At 43.5% G+C, this 17457-nt stretch overlaps 6 protein-coding genes across 6 annotated transcripts, besides 11 other annotated features; 3 read left to right on the top strand and 3 right to left on the bottom strand.

Moving 5' to 3' along the window:
- Positions 1 to 647: 647 nt before the first annotated feature.
- Positions 648 to 2500, top strand: FPSE_09330 (uncharacterized protein; the record flags this gene model as incomplete). Its single annotated transcript, XM_009262447.1, has 7 exons — positions 648 to 982; positions 1036 to 1186; positions 1236 to 1478; positions 1532 to 1718; positions 1774 to 1878; positions 1928 to 2290; positions 2340 to 2500. 7 exons carry the CDS (start codon positions 648 to 650, stop codon positions 2498 to 2500), a joined length of 1545 nt encoding a protein of 514 aa, XP_009260722.1.
- A 1653-nt stretch (positions 2501 to 4153) lies between these two features.
- FPSE_09329 (uncharacterized protein) lies at positions 4154 to 5336 on the top strand (the record flags this gene model as incomplete). The annotated part of the gene is made up of 6 exons (XM_009262446.1): positions 4154 to 4301; positions 4352 to 4452; positions 4541 to 4805; positions 4860 to 5113; positions 5212 to 5230; positions 5323 to 5336. 6 exons carry the CDS (start codon positions 4154 to 4156, stop codon positions 5334 to 5336), a joined length of 801 nt encoding a protein of 266 aa, XP_009260721.1.
- A 101-nt stretch (positions 5337 to 5437) lies between these two features.
- FPSE_09328 (uncharacterized protein) lies at positions 5438 to 6818 on the bottom strand (the record flags this gene model as incomplete). Its single annotated transcript, XM_009262445.1, has 5 exons — positions 5438 to 5493; positions 5687 to 5819; positions 5866 to 6491; positions 6611 to 6678; positions 6730 to 6818. 5 exons carry the CDS (start codon positions 6816 to 6818, stop codon positions 5438 to 5440), a joined length of 972 nt encoding a protein of 323 aa, XP_009260720.1.
- A 2839-nt stretch (positions 6819 to 9657) lies between these two features.
- Positions 9658 to 10227, top strand: FPSE_09327 (uncharacterized protein; the record flags this gene model as incomplete). The annotated part of the gene is made up of 1 exon (XM_009262444.1): positions 9658 to 10227. The coding sequence occupies one exon, from the start codon at positions 9658 to 9660 to the stop codon at positions 10225 to 10227; it is 570 nt and encodes a 189-aa protein (XP_009260719.1).
- A 1187-nt stretch (positions 10228 to 11414) lies between these two features.
- FPSE_09326 (uncharacterized protein) lies at positions 11415 to 13031 on the bottom strand (the record flags this gene model as incomplete). The annotated part of the gene is made up of 2 exons (XM_009262443.1): positions 11415 to 12591; positions 12742 to 13031. The coding sequence occupies 2 exons, from the start codon at positions 13029 to 13031 to the stop codon at positions 11415 to 11417; spliced, it is 1467 nt and encodes a 488-aa protein (XP_009260718.1).
- A 941-nt stretch (positions 13032 to 13972) lies between these two features.
- FPSE_09325 (uncharacterized protein) lies at positions 13973 to 15304 on the bottom strand (the record flags this gene model as incomplete). Its single annotated transcript, XM_009262442.1, has 4 exons — positions 13973 to 14680; positions 14737 to 14823; positions 14878 to 15040; positions 15099 to 15304. The coding sequence occupies 4 exons, from the start codon at positions 15302 to 15304 to the stop codon at positions 13973 to 13975; spliced, it is 1164 nt and encodes a 387-aa protein (XP_009260717.1).
- A 727-nt stretch (positions 15305 to 16031) lies between these two features.
- Positions 16032 to 16166: a repeat region.
- A 23-nt stretch (positions 16167 to 16189) lies between these two features.
- Positions 16190 to 16283: a repeat region.
- A 98-nt stretch (positions 16284 to 16381) lies between these two features.
- Positions 16382 to 16462: a repeat region.
- A 220-nt stretch (positions 16463 to 16682) lies between these two features.
- Positions 16683 to 16772: a repeat region.
- Positions 16773 to 16814: 42 nt separating this feature from the next.
- Positions 16815 to 16835: a repeat region.
- An 11-nt stretch (positions 16836 to 16846) lies between these two features.
- Positions 16847 to 16897: a repeat region.
- A 79-nt stretch (positions 16898 to 16976) lies between these two features.
- Positions 16977 to 17016: a repeat region.
- Positions 16984 to 17022: a repeat region.
- A 120-nt stretch (positions 17023 to 17142) lies between these two features.
- Positions 17143 to 17189: a repeat region.
- Positions 17190 to 17280: 91 nt separating this feature from the next.
- Positions 17281 to 17352: a repeat region.
- Positions 17353 to 17355: 3 nt separating this feature from the next.
- Positions 17356 to 17405: a microsatellite.
- Between the last annotated feature and the right edge of the window lie 52 nt (positions 17406 to 17457).

Raw genomic sequence — 17457 nt, 5'->3', positions numbered from 1 at the left:
GGTCCTGGTCTAGCACGCACAAATCGACCAGATACACTTTCTATTCTGCCACGTATGACGAATTCTCTCGGAGCTTCATGTAAGGGCCGAAAATGATTGGTATCAATGGTCATTCGCTTTCCATTTGTGAGATACCGAGGATGTGACTGCCAAGTAATGATAACTCGGGCAGCCACACCGAGCAACCAGGACGATCATCTCGGTATGTGGGGCCAGATAAGCAACTGGCTATCATGGTGGTAAAAACATAGTGGGAATGGGGTAATGGGGCAATCGTCTTTAAACAGTGGAGTTTCTTTGGAGTACCCAAGATTAAGATCGTAGAGTCATTCGAGTTCTCAGTCCAGATCGGCCAGAAAGAGGTTAGATACTCGCTATCGGAGTTTTTACAGATATCAGGTGTCTCTGAAATGTAACGATAAGACCAAGTAGTCTAAAACTATGGGACAAAGATTGGACTTGGTAGCTCGGTCCGGGGAACCGAGTCTAGTAGAATGAACATTGACTAACAGTTCCTGTTAGCGTGAACGTTGAGGTGAACGAGTCAAACCGATAAAAAGTAGTGCCCTCGCTAAACTCATGAGAGCTGAAGTCACTGCATCAACACTTTCAATTCGTTTCATTTCATCTTCCTTGATACAGCCACCATGGCGGAGCTACAACAGGAAGAAAAGACCCAAGACATCAGTCAAGTCGGCTCAAATACGCCTGGAGAGATGGCTCATGTCAATGACCTTCGACGAGACTTCAAGCCCCGTCACGTCTTCATGTTCTCCATAGCTTGTGCCATCGGAACAGGTCTAGTCATCGGCACTGGGAGTGCATTATCGAGAGGAGGGCCCGGTAGTCTCTTGATCGCCTATATCTTGGTTGGATGTACCGTCTTCTTCGTCATGACAGCCATTGGTGAGATGGCAACTTTTCTCCCAATGAACAAAGGTTTTGGAGGCTATGCGACTCGTATGGTCGACCCTGCATTTGGGTAAGTTCTATCAACTACAAGTATGATCCATGCCTCGTTAACCTTGCCCTCAGATTTGCGACTGGTTGGAACTACGTTCTCAAGTATATCGTGGCTACACCGACGAACCTCACAGCTGCTGGTCTCGTCCTGCAGTTCTGGAGACCAGACCTCAATGTAGCCATCTGGATTACGGTTTTCGGAGTTGCCATTGTGACGATAAACGTGAGTCTGTCTAACTTGTACCTGGTAAATAAAGCTTACAATCCCTCAGGTATTGCACGTTAATAGCTTTGGCGAAACAGAATTCTGGCTAGGCTGTGCCAAAATACTTATCATGTGCGTTTTGATCCTTAGTACCTTCGTCGTTGCGATGGGAGGTGGACCAAACCACGATCGATCCGGTTTCCGATACTGGCGAGACCCTGGAGCGTTTGCAGAATATCTACTCGAAGGCTCGTTGGGGCGATTCCTTGGTTTCTGGGCTTGTTGCTGTCAGGCCTGTTTCGGATTTACTGTGAGTACCAATGCTTGCACTACGTTTGCATGATTGCTGATTCCAATCTTTAGGGCACTGAAGTCGTTGGTATGACTTTTGGTGAAACCCCGAATCCACGCAAGAACGTGCCGCGAGCTGTCAAGCAAACATTTTGGAGAATTGCTTGTTTCTATATCATCGGTGTCTTGGTGCTCGGAATGGCGGTTCCTTATGACAACGAACAACTTATCGGAGCCACAAAACAGGCTACCAGCGGAGGTAAAGAATAATGAATACATCTGCTTGTCAAGTCGGCGCTAACATAATGCTCTAGCTGCATCTCCATTCGTTGTTTCAGTTAGCCTTGCTGGAGTACATGTTTTCGCGGATATCATCAACGGCTGCCTATTAGTATTCACACTCAGTGCTGCAAGCTCAGGTACCCATCCTTGATACTAATGGTGGAAATTCATCACTAATGGCAGTAGATATCTATTGCGCTTCAAGATCCCTCTACGGTCTTGCTAAAGACGGCCAGGCACCGCGTTTATTTGCAAAGGTTCGTGATAATGGCAATCCCATATATGCAGTTGGCTTTGCTTCCCTGTTCATTGCCATGGGATATCTGAACGCCAGCAAATCATCATCCGCTGTGTTTGGCTATTTCGTCAGTCTTGTGACAGTCTTTGCTGTACTCAACTGGGTCGCTGTTCTTATTACCCACATCCGATTCCGCCATGCCTTGAAGGCTCAAGGAATTGCGATCACAGAATTGCCATACGTTGGATTTCTCCAGCCTTACGGTTCATACTTCTCCCTGACTGTGTCATTGTTGGTCATTATTTTCAATGGTAAGTGGATTCATCAAACTTGCGACAATCAAGCTCACAATTTCTCTAGGTTATGATGCTTTCATTCCACACTTTAAGCCAGAGACGTTTGTACTGAAGTACCTTGGCACACTCATCTTTATTATCAACGTTTGCTGGTGGAAGATCAGAAACAAGACAACCTTTTGGCGGTTAACAGATATCGATCTTGTCACTGGTAGGCGAGAGTGAAGGGGGAAGTTTCCATGTTAGTTAAACAATGTATCACTGCGAAATAATCTGAGGATATCTCTATCATCATTCCATTAAATAGGACATTTGAAGTGATCAGTCTTGATCAGTAAAAATCGGGTTAAAAGATTACCTACAAGTTACATGTTCGTGGTCGCCGAATATGGTAGTCTCTTTGTCCGCGTCTTCCAACAAATAGTAATAGGTACTGTGGTCTAGTTGGTTATGACATCTCGTTAACACCGAGAAGGTCCCCGGTTCGAGCCCGGGCAGAACCTCATGTTTTTTAGTTTTGCCGCTGAAAGCTATCTATCTACCCTGGCGCCTGTTTTACCCTCTGCGATTTTCCCTTCACATGACTCTCTCTCTAGCTAGCCTCGAGACCGTAGCCTTGTCACCAACATAACCTCTGCCACCGCCATAATATAACAACTGTTATATTAAGGCAGAATAGCAGTGCACTCTATCTCCACATCCGTATTATACGGTAAAGTCTTTACAGCCACGCAACTACAACCTTGTGTCAGCTTCCAGATTAGAAAGAAATAGCCACGATAAGTCGTATCGCACTGAGGAGCTAACCCCGTACCACCTATTTACTGCCTCCTCATCCGGAAATTCTAAAATGACCATCCGATTCTTAAATGTATCGTCTTCTAGCGTCGAGACTGGATCTCCTCGCGTGAGGAAACGTCCCCCGTGTCGCTTTACAACCGCTGGTGTCAAAGCAGTATACTTTCGATACGTGCTTGGGTCATGGATTGACATCTGACAAACCACATACGCGACCATGGATTCTGAGGTATTTCGGCTGTTGTGGCGTTAGCCTGGTACTAATCATGTTAATCTAGGTTCAAGGATAATGACAAACAATTTGTGTTAAGCTGGATACTGCAAGAATCCTATTTGCTGACATTGTGGCTTGAAAATTTGTTCCTTCTCTCTTGTTCCTTAGTTTGTAAACATTCAGCTTAACATGCTTGCCTTATATGCAACTGCGCAAAGCCATCGCTGGGCTGGTCTCGGAACGTAGGACCTGACTTGAACAAGCCCCAATAGAACTATCTTTCGTTACTTCAAGTGCACAAGTTTCTTACATATAATAAGTTGGTGTAGTCTGACTACTCGCCCAGATCCTACAGGGTTGGGCTTCAAGGCAGTGACGTTGTCAGAGGGGTTTTGCGTCATAGCGAGCTGATACGTTCCATATTTGCTTACAAATGCCGAAATTCAATAAATAAATCTAAAATCATAAAGGCACGAGATGCACCTAGTTGACAATAGCCGATCCGCTGTCGGAGGGGCTATGCGTTGTAGCAAGCTGATATGTTCCATTTTGCTTACAAATGCCGGGATTCAATAAATAAATTTGAAATCGTAAAGACACGAGATGCATCTAGCCGACAATAGCCAGCAATAGTCAACAATAGCCGATCCGCTGTCGGCTATAGGTGCTCAACTTTACATAGTTAGTGCAGAATTAATCGCAACAGTTCGAATTTCAATTTTCATATAAAGAAAAAAGAAACTTGCTCTAAATCTACATCACTTAGCAAGTCTCACACAAGTCTAGCCGACCTGTCCTCTCTCCGTGCTTTAGGTAGATCTCATCAATCAAGAAATCGCAACCTACACGCCGAGAACATAGACAAGATGGCCGATATTGCCGGGGTTTCAGTAGATGCGTCTGCGGTCATACAACAGGGAAAAGATCTAGCTGTAGCTAAGATCTCTCTCCCGCGACTACAAGACCACCAAGTCTACGTTCGAGTGGACTTTGCTGCCTTTAACCCAACTGATCGTGAGTTCCTTGAGTACTGCATTGGATAACTTCAACTTAACACTACTTAGGACTCGGGTTTGATCTTCAAGCCTTTGGAGATGGTGCAGTACTAGGGTGCGACTTTGTTGGTACAGTGACGCATACTCATCAAAGTGTCAATACACTAGAGGTTGGCGACAAAATAGCTGCACTAGTGTGGGGTGGTATGCTGGAATCTGTTCCGACTAGACTAGCTGAAGTTCGCTAATAATGTTCAGGGGAAATCAAAAGTCTTGGAGCATATTCGTGAGCAGCGGCATTCCATTTGGCCCTTCAAGCAGGATTCTGACAACTTTAGAACATACTGTATTGCCGATGAGCGCATTTCTTTCAAATTGCCTGCCACTGTCGAATCTCGAGAGGCGTGTGCCATCCCGCTTGCAATCAATACTGCATATCTCGCGCTTTTCTCAGAGGCCTCTCTGAACCTCCAAAAAGAAGCTCCCAGTAATGATTGCCATATTCTAATATGGGGAGGAAGTTGTATGAATACCTCCTGAAACTGCTTAGCGAGACATGCTGACTAGGCGCTGCCAGCTGTTGTCGGATATTTTGCAATCCAACTGGCCAGATTACACGGCTACGTTGTAACAACTACCTGCAGTGCTCAAAACATTGAGTATCTAAAGAAGGCTGGAGCAACTCATGTGTTTGACTACAATGACCCTGACGTGGTAGCTAAGATCCGGAGCCTGCCTCCATCTTTTGGCCATGCTTTCGACACTATTGGTTCGATCGACTCCTCCTCAAACGCAGCCGCTGCCTTGAATGAGGATGGCGTGTTTTGCACAGTAAGACCTGGGAAAGCCAATACTCAAGGTATACCAAAAAGTATCAAGGTTACAGATGTCTTCGTTTTCACAGCGTTTCCCACTCCTCATACATATAGGGGTGCGGTCCATTGGCCGGTAAGTCTTGAGGTATCTCTCTTAGCGCCTACGTCCATAAAGCGCATAGCATAATCCATTCTACTGATGCGCTTGATATTAATGTTACTTAGGTGATATGGGATAATCATTACCTCAGCGCAGAGCTTTACAAGAAAATACCTGAATTACTTTCAAAAGGACTTATTGTTCCTCCTCGGGTAAGGAACATGGGAAGGCTTAGTCCAGCTACGCTAACTGAGGCGATGGAACTGAATCGTGCAGGAAAGGTTTCAGCTCAGAAACTGTACTTTGAAGTTTCATAGCTATATTATATCTCGGGCGGGATATACAGTCTACCTTCAAGCTATCTATTCGCAAGAGATAAATTATTATTCTTTGTGGCCATCTCCCTTGCCAGATCCGACGACCGGCTTTTCAGGGCCAAGTAGGCCTCAAATATTCTCTCGTGGCCAAATGCGTAGTAAACTAGCGCACAAAGGGTGATGCTGTAGCCAAGAAGCTGCATTGGTGTGATCGTAACATGCCAGATGATGACGGAGCAAATAACAAGCAAGATGTTCTTGAATATGCCTGACAGAGACATGACGAGACCCGATGTTTTGCCAATCTATGCATGTTAGTAACAGATCTATTGGCAACATAGTTGTACTTACTAGCACCATACTGGTAAAGTTAAGTGTAAACGCAACGGCTGCATTCAAGAAGAGCGTGGGAAACCCAACTCGATGAAAGTCGGCCATGTCGAAGTGTGGCACTTCAATCATGAACGCCACAAGAAGGTTCAGAATGGCGACGACAGGGGCATAGTAGTAAAGACCGACCATGGCATCCATCTTCAAGCCCTCCCCGTTAAGCATGACCTGCGTCATAACAACTCTCACAGCCTCAAATGCAAGTCCACCCATCTGGAAGATAAAGCCAATCACAGAAAACTCGATCATGCCAGCGCTTGCGACTGCAACGCCCATAGCAATGACAAGAATATTGGCAATCTTTCCGATAGTTGGATCCATGACACCGAATAGCCATGAGACAATCATGACTGAAACAGGCGAAGCTGCCTTTAGCATCTGGATGACCGCCACTGACAAGTACAAATAGACAAAATTGGAGGCAACCAGAGACCCGGACGATACAATGCCAATAGGCAGAACCGTGGTGAGGTAGAAGTCCCAACTGTTTGGAAGTTCATGACGGCTGTCGAGGTAAGTTGTTGTACGGGCCAGGATTTGTGTGACGACAGTGGCAAAAACGAGATGCCATGTTACTAGCAGGATGGCTGTCAATACTATTGTTAGCACATTGTTCTATTTGTGTCAGTGACAAGAGGTGGAATTACGGTATTCTGAAGGATTGTTAGTTTCAAGTTCCTCAGATATTAAAGACAGGCAGACATACTGAACCCTGCTGTGTCAAGGAGCCATTTGTTGAATAGAATTGTGATATTCGATGAAACAATCCAGGCGCTATCAAAGTTAGTATTTGTTTAGTTGTTGAATATGATTGAAGTCTCTCACACCATGTACAGACCAACCTGGAGTGAGGATGGTTTGGCCCTCTGTGCGAGGCCTTGCGACGATACTGGCAAGGGAGTGTATGACACCATCTCGATTTGGGTTCAATCGGCTGGCGTGAAAGTGAAGAAAAACCAAAACAACAAGGAGAGATACAAAGAAACGGATGCGAAAGAGTCGGGATAAATTAGAAAGAACTTGACAAGGTATAGTGGAATAAAACCAAAACTGTCAGCATCGAAACAAAACGTCAGAATATTCCATCATCTTCAAGCTATCTCAGGGGAAAGACAAATAAAGCAAAGCCAGCACTTCGATATTTTGCCCCTGTCCCCTGTTCTAGATTCATCTAGACCGTAGGTCATTTCCTGAAAAAGTGCTGTGAAAAATTTAAGATCGTGACGAAGATAAGGTTTCAACACCTACCACCTCCCCCTGCACTGACTCATGGGGTTCAATAGTGTACATGAATTACCAACAACTATTCACCTTGGGCAAATAGTCTTTATTTAGTAAAACCTCGGCTCTTCATCTTCATCCGGTTTTTTATTTTACAAACAAGCATCTCGACCGATGATGGTGACGGCTGAAAAGGCGGATGGCCCCACGATATATCACGGCTAGTACAGGCTAGGAAAGCTTGGTTTTTTAGTAACTCTTTAGCATGTAAACTACTCACGCAAGCCAATTAACGATAATAAGCGATGGATCCATTCCTCGTGGACTCAAACGATAGTCTTCCAGTAGTCTCTCATAGTGCCAGCAAGCGTACCTGTTGGTACCAGACTGTTGGTAGTGCACTCATCAGTCCATAACCCACACACTAGGCATCATGTGGAAATGCAAAGTAAAGAAACTGTAGAAACTTAGTCGGCCACTCCTCCTGTCAGACCCACGAGTTGGTAGTATGATATGTTCAGCTGTAAACTTCCCCTGACTATTGCGTGGACCTTTGGAGCGAGGCCTGTCTCGCCTACTGTAGAGAGACTTTACTTCGGGTTTACACAACCGATTATCGTTAGCTTGGCTGTAAGAGAGAAGCTGAGATTTAGTGTCGCTACTACCGTAAACGCATTCACAAGCAGCTGTGGATCTGAACAACGCTAGAATAAGGGGTCTCCGAATTGACCTGAACGGAGCAATGGAAAAATAAGATGTGTCCCCCTTTTTCTAAGGCCGTAGTGGCCGCTTTGCAATGGTCGACGCAAATGAGGATCTAATATACAGAGAAGACCGACCTTGCCAGGTCCAACTTGACAACCATACCTATCATTCCACCGACGTTCAAGTGGCCACCCAATCTGTCACACCAACTTTCCGCAGTTACCTAAGTCTGCGACTACCGTCATTACTCCATAACAACACAAGATGGTTGGATCATACAGCGAAGATGGGTCAAGTACAATGTCTCGGCTGAGCAGCGAGGAAGAGATGAAACTTATGCCCGTCGAAACATTCTCCAATGCCCCAGCTTATCGGACCCACGACAGTCAAAACCCCAGAAAGAAGTGGACAATCCTGGCTATTTCTGTCGTGAGCTTCCTTCTCTTCCTAACTTTTGCTTCGATATATGGATCCGATGAAGTACCAAAGATAGAAGAGGAGGTTGAAGAGCCCCAATTTGCTGAGATTCGCAATATCTCGACATATCAGGAAGCGGAAAGGAGTTGTGGAAAACGGGACGAGGCCGCCAACATGACTATCTGGAACGATGTTGTCAACAAGACAAGCAACTTGACGGAGGACATGTTCACGTACGTTGACAAATGCTCAGCACTCCTACTGGCGCGCACGCTAACACAGCATAGAATTGCCATCCAAACCTACAAGCGACCGACCCAACTCAAGAAAACCATCCAACATCTCGTCGAAAACAAAGTACCCTCACTTTACGAAATCGTCGTCGTCTGGAACGAAATAAACATCGAGCCCCCATCGGACTTTATGAGTGAACACGGTGTTCTTGTTCGTTATCGCAGATCGGAGAAGAACAGTCTAAACCAGAAGTTCCTTCCTGATCCAGACTACAGGACCCAGGGAATCCTTCTCTCTGATGACGATTGGAACTACAATACGACCGGCGATCTTGAATATGCATTTCAACAATGGAGGCGTGCGGGCATGCACCGTCTTACGGGAGCTTTTGCGCGTTGTTGGACCCTGAACGAGGTTACCGAGACTCCCATGTACAGCTTCAACTGCAAGGGCCAGGACACCTACAGTATGATCCTGACAGGCATGGCTTTCACGCACATCTCGTACTTGGAGTATTACCACTCGGAGGATGAGATCATGACGAGCGTTCGCGAGTTTGTGGATGAGACTTTCAACTGCGAAGACATTGCACTTAACTTCGTCACTAGCATGTTAACTTGTGAGGGACCACTTCTAGTCCTTGGAAAAGACAAGTTGGACAACCAGCATGCTCGCTCTGGCATCAGCTCAAAACCTGGACACATTTTGAGGAGGAGTAAATGCTTGAAGAAGTTTGTGGATCTATTTGGATATATGCCATTGCACGAAGTGCAAGGCTATCTCAAAAGAGGCGTAATTTCAACCCAGTAAAACGACGATTGTAATTTAATATTAATAAAATCTAATACCCGTTTTTAACTACTCATTTCTGCTTGATTTCTTGCGCAAATTACCCCGCTGTGCCATCGCCCCAAGTCCCTGTTTATCATGTCAATAATGGAAGACGGTCCTACAGGCGGTATTGAGCGGCAGTATTTGTTTGTCTGAGGATGTGATGCAACCCAACACCACTAGGTTATTCCTACCTTGATCTCTCTATCACAACTATATCCATAGCTCTATTGCGAAACTACACATAGGGAAGATTAACACCCCGACAGTCAAGGTATGAGGTCAATTGTTCGATCTTCTCAGCTAACTCATGGCGTCTCATGTCAATGTTTTAGTGCTTTAGAAATGTCTGACCATTCACCCCCTCCACCACCACCAGCTCCTCCGTTACCACCTTCGATCCACAAAAGTCAATCGAAGGAATCTTCATTTATGTTGAAAGTGAGAGGAGCGTCAGAGGACTGGTTTTACCAAGCTCCCAAACCGCCAGCCCAAACTGACCTCTTTGAGCCCCCAGTAGGACCCTACTTCGTGTATGGAACATTGATGGATCCAAGAATGCTAGCCGATATCCTTGGACTAGACAAAGAGCCTGAGCTACGGGCCGCCAAAATCGAAGGTTACTCACGAAAACTTTGGGGGCAATATCCTGCTATACAAGACGGACCGCAAGGTGCAGAGGTTGGCGGTCGCGTCTATAATGTGCAGTCCGTTGCCCATGCAAAGAGGCTTGCAGAGTATGAAACAAATAGCTACAAACCTGCACCATGCCTTATTCAGTATACCGATGGTCGGGAACCGTCGGAGGACTTTGGCCATGTATTCCTGTTCGTCGGTAACCCCCGAGATTTATGTGACGGGGAATTTGATCTGGAACAATGGCTCAAGCGGATGGATCGACAGCCAGCTTCATGAAGTAGCTCGCTGCAGGTGAAAGTTGCAATTTATCATTCAATAAATACGAGCTTGTTATGTGTTGTGTGGACGCCTGTGCTTCTGTGAATTAATTGGAGTTGTTGGATTTTCCTACTGGTTGACAGCCAGCATGAACTCGTAGTCTAGATCTCAAGACAGTTATTGATGCATTCTTGGCAAATAGTTCGGTGCCGGAAAGCACATTGTGAGTCAAAGACATCCAGCCCGTAGTGATCACTATGTGTACCAGTGCCTGGGAACCGGATTTGTGACTTCATGGAGCTCCGAGCCAAAACTCAGATGTTCGACTATATCATCCGGATTGCTCAGATTGGTGTGTTTCTCTTTCCAGGAGGCCGGTGTCTTGAATACACCCCCATCGGACTGGGCTTAGTGCAACCTCGCGTAGAAAACTCTCTCCATCCAGTGTTGGACCATCTTCAGGATGGGTCAGATCTCCAGACAACCCTGGTTTGATTCCCCAACCACTGCTATCCGCCGATCGTAGTAGTTCCTGCCTTTCATCAAGTTCTTGTCTGTCACTAGCCAAACAAATAGCACCCTCGCTTTCTTCCACTGCCACTGACTGATCACTTCGCAGAGTTATTTCTTGAAGTTGAAACCCAATATTGTCTTCTGGGATTGGGACGTGACATGCCGCCGAGATTACTGCTGAACTCGCTCCTGAAAGTGTCATTGAGGTCTTCAGCTTTCTGTGTCTTAACAAGGTAGGGACAACGGGAAGAATGATGGTAGATATAAGGAGTACCAATATTGTCGGAGTTGAGTATCCTACACCGACATAAGCGTCCTTGCTTAGCCCTGTACCTAAATCATCCGTGTTGAGACTCGATGATTTGGTAGCCAGCTGGCGTAGTTCATAATAGTCTATGTATGACAGACGTTAGGAGCCGGAATAGCCAACACGAATATAAGATCCACTTACCTCCCTCCGCAACAAACACGTAGATAGCATTAGAGACGAGCCAGTGCATCAATGTGCTGACAATCATCAAGGGAATGCTGTAACGATATGGCAGTTGTAACCTGTATGTCGATTGCTGTTGACCCTTGGGCTGGGATACCCTGAGCGGTTTGAAGGCTCCGCCGTACGAATTCCATTCCTTCTCAGTGCAGAGATAAGTAAACATGTTGTTGTATATGAAGTAAGTGATTGATAGAAGAAGTTACGGTAAATTGGCCCTGAGAACAAAGTCGATAACCTTGCTCGTTGATGCTTCCGCGGCTGATAATATTTCGTTGCTCATGCTTTTGGTAAAGCTTGATCCAGTGATGGGGGTATTCATTTGGGCAGCAATAAACCCAGCAGCAAGCAAGAGAATATTCAAGTACAGCACTCCATAGCTTCTCGTCCAGGTTTCACGTTGTATAGCAGATGTCCAATTTTGACGCAATGGTGGAGCTGTCATAGCACATGCGTGACCAACCCCCTCGTACTCCTCAACGTCCCTGTCAAGAAGGCACCTGTCAACTGTGTTGTCGTCTGGAAATTGAATAAAAGACTCGATAGCATCTCCCAAAACTGCGAGAGGCTTCTCATCGGGCAATATGACTAGGATGGCCACGGCAAGAAACCCCTTGACCGCAATTGAAACGACGACGATAAGAAGTAGTTGGTTAGAGATGCCAACTTTGCAGTTCTGCAAGACTGATTTAGCCAAACAGTACTTGAGTGTGAGATCTCTCGCAGATTCGTTCGCAAGACCAGGCCAACTTGCATCTATGCTTGTGTTTGTGAAGAAGCTCAGTGTGTAAGTCGAAGGGACTTCTCCAGGCCGTCTTGAATTTGAAGTAATATTCCCTGTCCCCACTGCCTTGCCACAGGTCTGGTTACATCCACCTGCTCGGCTTTGCGCAGGACTCACACTCGTTTTGCAATCGGCAGCAAACCGGAGAGAATTGACTTCCTCAAGAGGCATCCGTTGATTCCAGTAAGACTTATCTTTATCGGACTTGAATGACTGAAGGAGCTCATCTCTTGTCCAGCCAAGGGTTTCATTTTCGGCCGTCAAAGACATGTTTTGAGACTCAACCACCATCACCACGTCTCTAAAACCAATACGTGGATTGCAATCAACATATTGAGAGACACAATCGCTAACACCCAACCTTTTCCAATATTTGGCCTCCCGGGAGGCATTTTGGATCTTCTCAAATGTGCTGCTGGATAAATTGAAGTAGTCGTCCAGATTTCCCGGCGATCCATATCCTTCCAACTTTTGGCCAGACTGAGGAGGCCACAGCGCAGCCCCCGACCCGCGAAACTTTACACCCTGGACAAACCCGTCAGAGGCGATAGTGAGGTGCCAATCGGTACCCAGGTACTCCGTAGAAAATATGGCACTATTAAAGAAAAGATGCAGTGGAAAAGAACTGATAAAGAACAATATCCAACATAAAAACTTAATCTTTGAGGTCCAGAAGACATTTCGCAATGATTGAACACCAATCTTGAGGGCTCAATTATCTTTGTGTGCCTTATCAACCTCAGACCTTGTTGGGGAGCTAAGGATCTGCATGAAGAAATTGGACGAGGCGAGTACACCGGTCGAGAAGGCGTTGAGCAGTAGATGCAGCCAAGTGTTGATAGACTTGCTTGTCTTGCAGTCGCCTTCGAAGAAAATGAATTGTGCACTGATACCTCCAAGTTTTTGGCTAGTACCTGCAGGTTGTTGAGTACCAACGATGACGAGGATTGCACCGAATAATGTAATCAGAAAGACAGCGATGATGTTGAAAGTGGCAACGACCCGCCAACCGGTACCAAGTTTCTTGCACGGCATATTGAAGATGTGATTATGCCTGAGATGGGTTTGATTGCTGAATTTGGAATCTGTCGGCTGCGTATGTATATATACAATCTGATCTAAATATAGACAGAGGCGGCTTGACACTACTGTGTTACTTTGCTGTGCAGGCAGTCGCGAGGCTCTGAGTTAAGGCTTGGGATTGGTTGTACTTGTCGCAGGATCAGCAATGAGCTGAAAGCCAACGCTCTAAGTATAGTACTAGGCTGGGAGATCAAAGTGATAATCACATTAGCCACAAAAATGATGACGGATTGATGTCTATCTTCTAACTTCTCACACGTGCTATACTTATTGAGGATGTTTGGGTAGTTATGTCTGTCCGCAAGAACAAACTATGATGACAGTGAGAGGGAAGAGTTGTTTTGAGAGAGATTGACATCGACCGACAGTCTGCAATTGCATTGACCTCTCTACATCAGCGCTAACACACGTCTTGTACTAAGCATGCGCCTGAATGTTGTGTAACAGCCTTGGAGGAGTCGCAACGAAAAGTGACTGGTATAACGCCACCTTTGGATCGTGTCTTGGCATGCGGGCAAGAGAAAACATCAGAGGAATAATGCTGAAATATTTATATGCTGGACAGTATACATTGTGCTGAGTCCCAGTTATTTACTACCTGCCTGTTCATACATAGAACGTCTTATACTTTGTCAGCTTTACCATGTTCAAATAACCCGGCCAAGATTTATTACTATCACGATGCTCATTTGGGATGGCAAGCCCTACCTATAGCCCCACTGAGTCCTCCAAAGATGTCATAAGCATATCAGCTACGTATTGACTGACTTGTGGACCCGATGAGACTCTGTACGGCCAAGATACAGATTACAGTTATGGACAAGGGATGGACAAACAATATTAAAGAAAACGTTATTCTTGAAATTCTTCGGAAGCGAACTACCTGCAGTGGACTACAAATAGATATAGCAGAGTGGCGAGCCACTCAGAGTGTTGAGTGCATCACCGATGGTAATCTCTGGAGAATTGACTCCCATGTTCAAGGGATCAGACTTGAGAGCGTCTCTGCTGGGAGGCATATTACCAATAGTTATGGTTCCTGCAATATCGTTGGCCTGCTTGGGGTAAAGCGCTTGCCAAATCCAGTAAACTCGATCCACCATAGAATGATGAAGGAAAAAGTTGGGGTCGTTCGGTGAGGAGTACAGATCAGAGCTGTCACCACCCATCGTGTAATGACCAGCTCCGTGTAAACCTAGGAACCCGTCTGGAAACCTTCCTTGAAACTCGGTCTGCATGATATCGATGTTACGTGAAGCAACGCCGAGGGTAACGTTATGAAGATTTGGGTAAGTTAACCACTGATCTACAGCGTAACGTGTGAGGTCGCGACGGAGACAACGGGGGTTGTACTCGAGAGGTGTCGTGGTTGCTTCCATCCCGTCCATACTGGGGGCAGGGGGGCCAAGGTTCGCAACAGCACCAGCGAAGGGGCCGGATTTAATGCAACCGCCACCGTTGCCACTAGGGAGGAGAATGGTTCCTCTTCCACCAGAAGATCCATTGTGCTTGAAGAATTCTCCGTCGCCGCCCATGCTGGTGTCTGAGCCATCAAATACAGGGTCAACAGCAAAGTCACGAGTCTCGAACCAGTTCCAGTACTACTATTGTTAGTGAACTTGAGACTTCCATCATTGGTAGTTGCAGATGTACTTACAGGTTGGGTACCCTTGTAGCCGCATTCATCTTGAAGAGTCTTCTCGTATGCCCAAGTGAAGTATCGATGCCAGGTGAAGAAGTTGCCCTGGAATGCTCGTTAGATATAAAGTCATTCCATACCAGTGCGATGTGTACATACTGTTCCGTGGATGCTCCTAGTTTGGTTGATATGGACAGCTACAAAGTCGTCATATCTAGTGCGGGCACCGGGTGCGAAGGCTGGATCAGCTTTGGAAGGCTTCTCGCGTAGGCACAGGACAGCCTTGATGTAAGCCTTCTTCTCCTTCTTAGATAGGGCTCTCCTTCAGTTTCCTCTTATTAGTTCAATGACTGACACAAGACTGCTGGCAATAGGCTTACCAGTCGCGACGCACAGCGGCGTTTGCGAGTGTGCATTTCTTAGCGGTGGATCGTTCGGTGGATTGAGCAAAGGTACTTTCAAGCGCATTTATCGCTTGTCGGTTGAGGTTCTGCATGAGTTCAACTGCAGATGCCTCAGCAGGTGCAGCCGCAACCAGCGACGAGGCGCCAAGGGCGATTGCTAGTGTCTGGAAACCGATGTACATAGCTGGACCGTTTGATGAAACTGCTAGTTGACTTGAGAGTTCTCAACAATGGACAGTTGAATAGAAAATGGGAAGATGACACATTAAATAGCATTCATTTGGCAAAGAGTATCTGCAAGAGCCCTACAGACTCCCTGTCGCTGCCAAGTCGGAGTCATCTCTGGAAATAGCGTAGCGTCGAAATACGTCGTTCATTATTGGCGGAAGTCGGTGAAGCTCGGTGCCATACGCAAGGGTATCGACGTGGTAAAGACTGAAGAATAAGCCTCCTTCCCTAAAATGGACCAGTTCTTACGAGGTACAGGCCGACATTATGCTTTCCGGAGTTATATTTTTGCTTGGCTACGAGGCACAGATTTAGGCAAATAATGGCCTTCCTATTATTGCATGATAATAACCAGAGCCGCAGGTCATGAGCAAAGATTTTCCAGTGTTGACAGTACCCTGTGAGCTAAGATTAAGTCAAGTATGGTACTGGATGCATAACGTGGACAAACGATACAGGGTTCCCAAGTGCACCCGAACACTTGGCGGCGGAGAGCATACGGGATAAAATTAGCAGGTTATCTTATCCTCCTTAGACTGGGCTTCTTAGGTTATTTCTTTTTTTATATATTATAAGATTTATAAGGTATAAGTTTCTACTACTAAGTAAAGAAAAGGTAAATACTAGCTAAGCTATAGTTTATTTTAAAAGATTAATAAGATAGAATTTCTATAGCTAGAGTTTATAATACTAATTAATATAGTATTATAATAAAGAAGTAAAAAAGAATAATAAAAATACTATTATATAAAAGTTTATTAAGAAATTTTATAAATTAATATATTTTTTAAATTTTCTTTTTAACTTTTAATTAAAGCTTAAGCCTTTTTAAGTTTCTCTATATTATTAGTTATATTTATATAGATTTAGAAATATTTATAAACTATTTATTAAAGTTCCTTATTTAATTTAAATTTTTTTATATAAATAATAGCTACTACTTAAAATAATAAACTCTATTATAAAGGTAATTAATAAAGAAGATTCTTTTTAATTATATATATAGTAGTAAATTCTTTCTCTTATAACTCTTAATTAATTATTAAGTCTATTATATATTAAAGACCTTTTATTATTACTATTTATTACTTAATTAATTTATTAAGATTTAAGCTACTTTAAAGAGGAGTTAATATAAATAAAAGGAAAATAAAAGAGATACTTATAATTAGTCTATTTTAGTCCCTTATAATCTTTATTACTAACTGCTTTTATAAGCCTTATATAATAATATAGGTATAAGGTAAAAGGGGTTAATAGGTAACTTAAATAGATAACTTAAAAGTTAAATTTATAGAAAAGTTAAAATAAAGAAGACTTAAAACTAAAGGCTATTTTAATACTATATTAATTAAATTATATAACACTTAAATATAATATATCTTTATGCAATTTATTTAATATTATTAACTATATTTTTAACTTAAGTAGCCCTTTATAGACTTATAAGGTAGTAAGGAGTACTTTTAATATATAATATATTAAGCTAACTTAGCTTATAATTAAAATACTTACTTTTTATTATAACTTTTAATTTAATAATTAAACTACTATAGCTTATACTTATAAGGATATAAAGTATTCTATTAAGGATATTATTACTATTTTAAATAAATAGCTAGCTTCTATTTAGTAATTATTTAATCTTATTAATATAATAATTAAACTAAAAGGGGTTATATTAAGTATAACCTTATCTATAAAATATAATATTACTTTAGCTATATTTAGCTATATAGTCTTATACCTTTTTAACTTAAGCTATTAAAAATAGCTTTTATAGGGAAAAGAGTATTTATAAGATTTTCTTTATAAGTTATATTATAATAATAATTATAAGCTAAAGGGGAATTTAAGCTACTTTTAATATATATTAATAGAAGAAAGGTTTTATATTAATTTAAGCTATTATAAGGAATAGCTAATAGAGTTAAAGTTAACTATAATAATAGTAATAATTTTTAAGTTTTATAAATAATAAATATAAAGAAATATTATATAACATAGTTAATAAGTAAGTAGACTAGATAAGTAAGTAGACTAGATAAGTAAGTAGATTAAAATTCTTAACCTTCTTTATTATCTAGATAATAAGATTCCTATAATC

The sequence above is a fragment of the Fusarium pseudograminearum genome, chromosome 3, assembly GCF_000303195.2.
Source record: "Fusarium pseudograminearum CS3096 chromosome 3, whole genome shotgun sequence".
NCBI lineage: Eukaryota > Fungi > Ascomycota > Sordariomycetes > Hypocreales > Nectriaceae > Fusarium > Fusarium pseudograminearum.
This window is presented reverse-complemented; position numbering and strand designations above follow the sequence as displayed.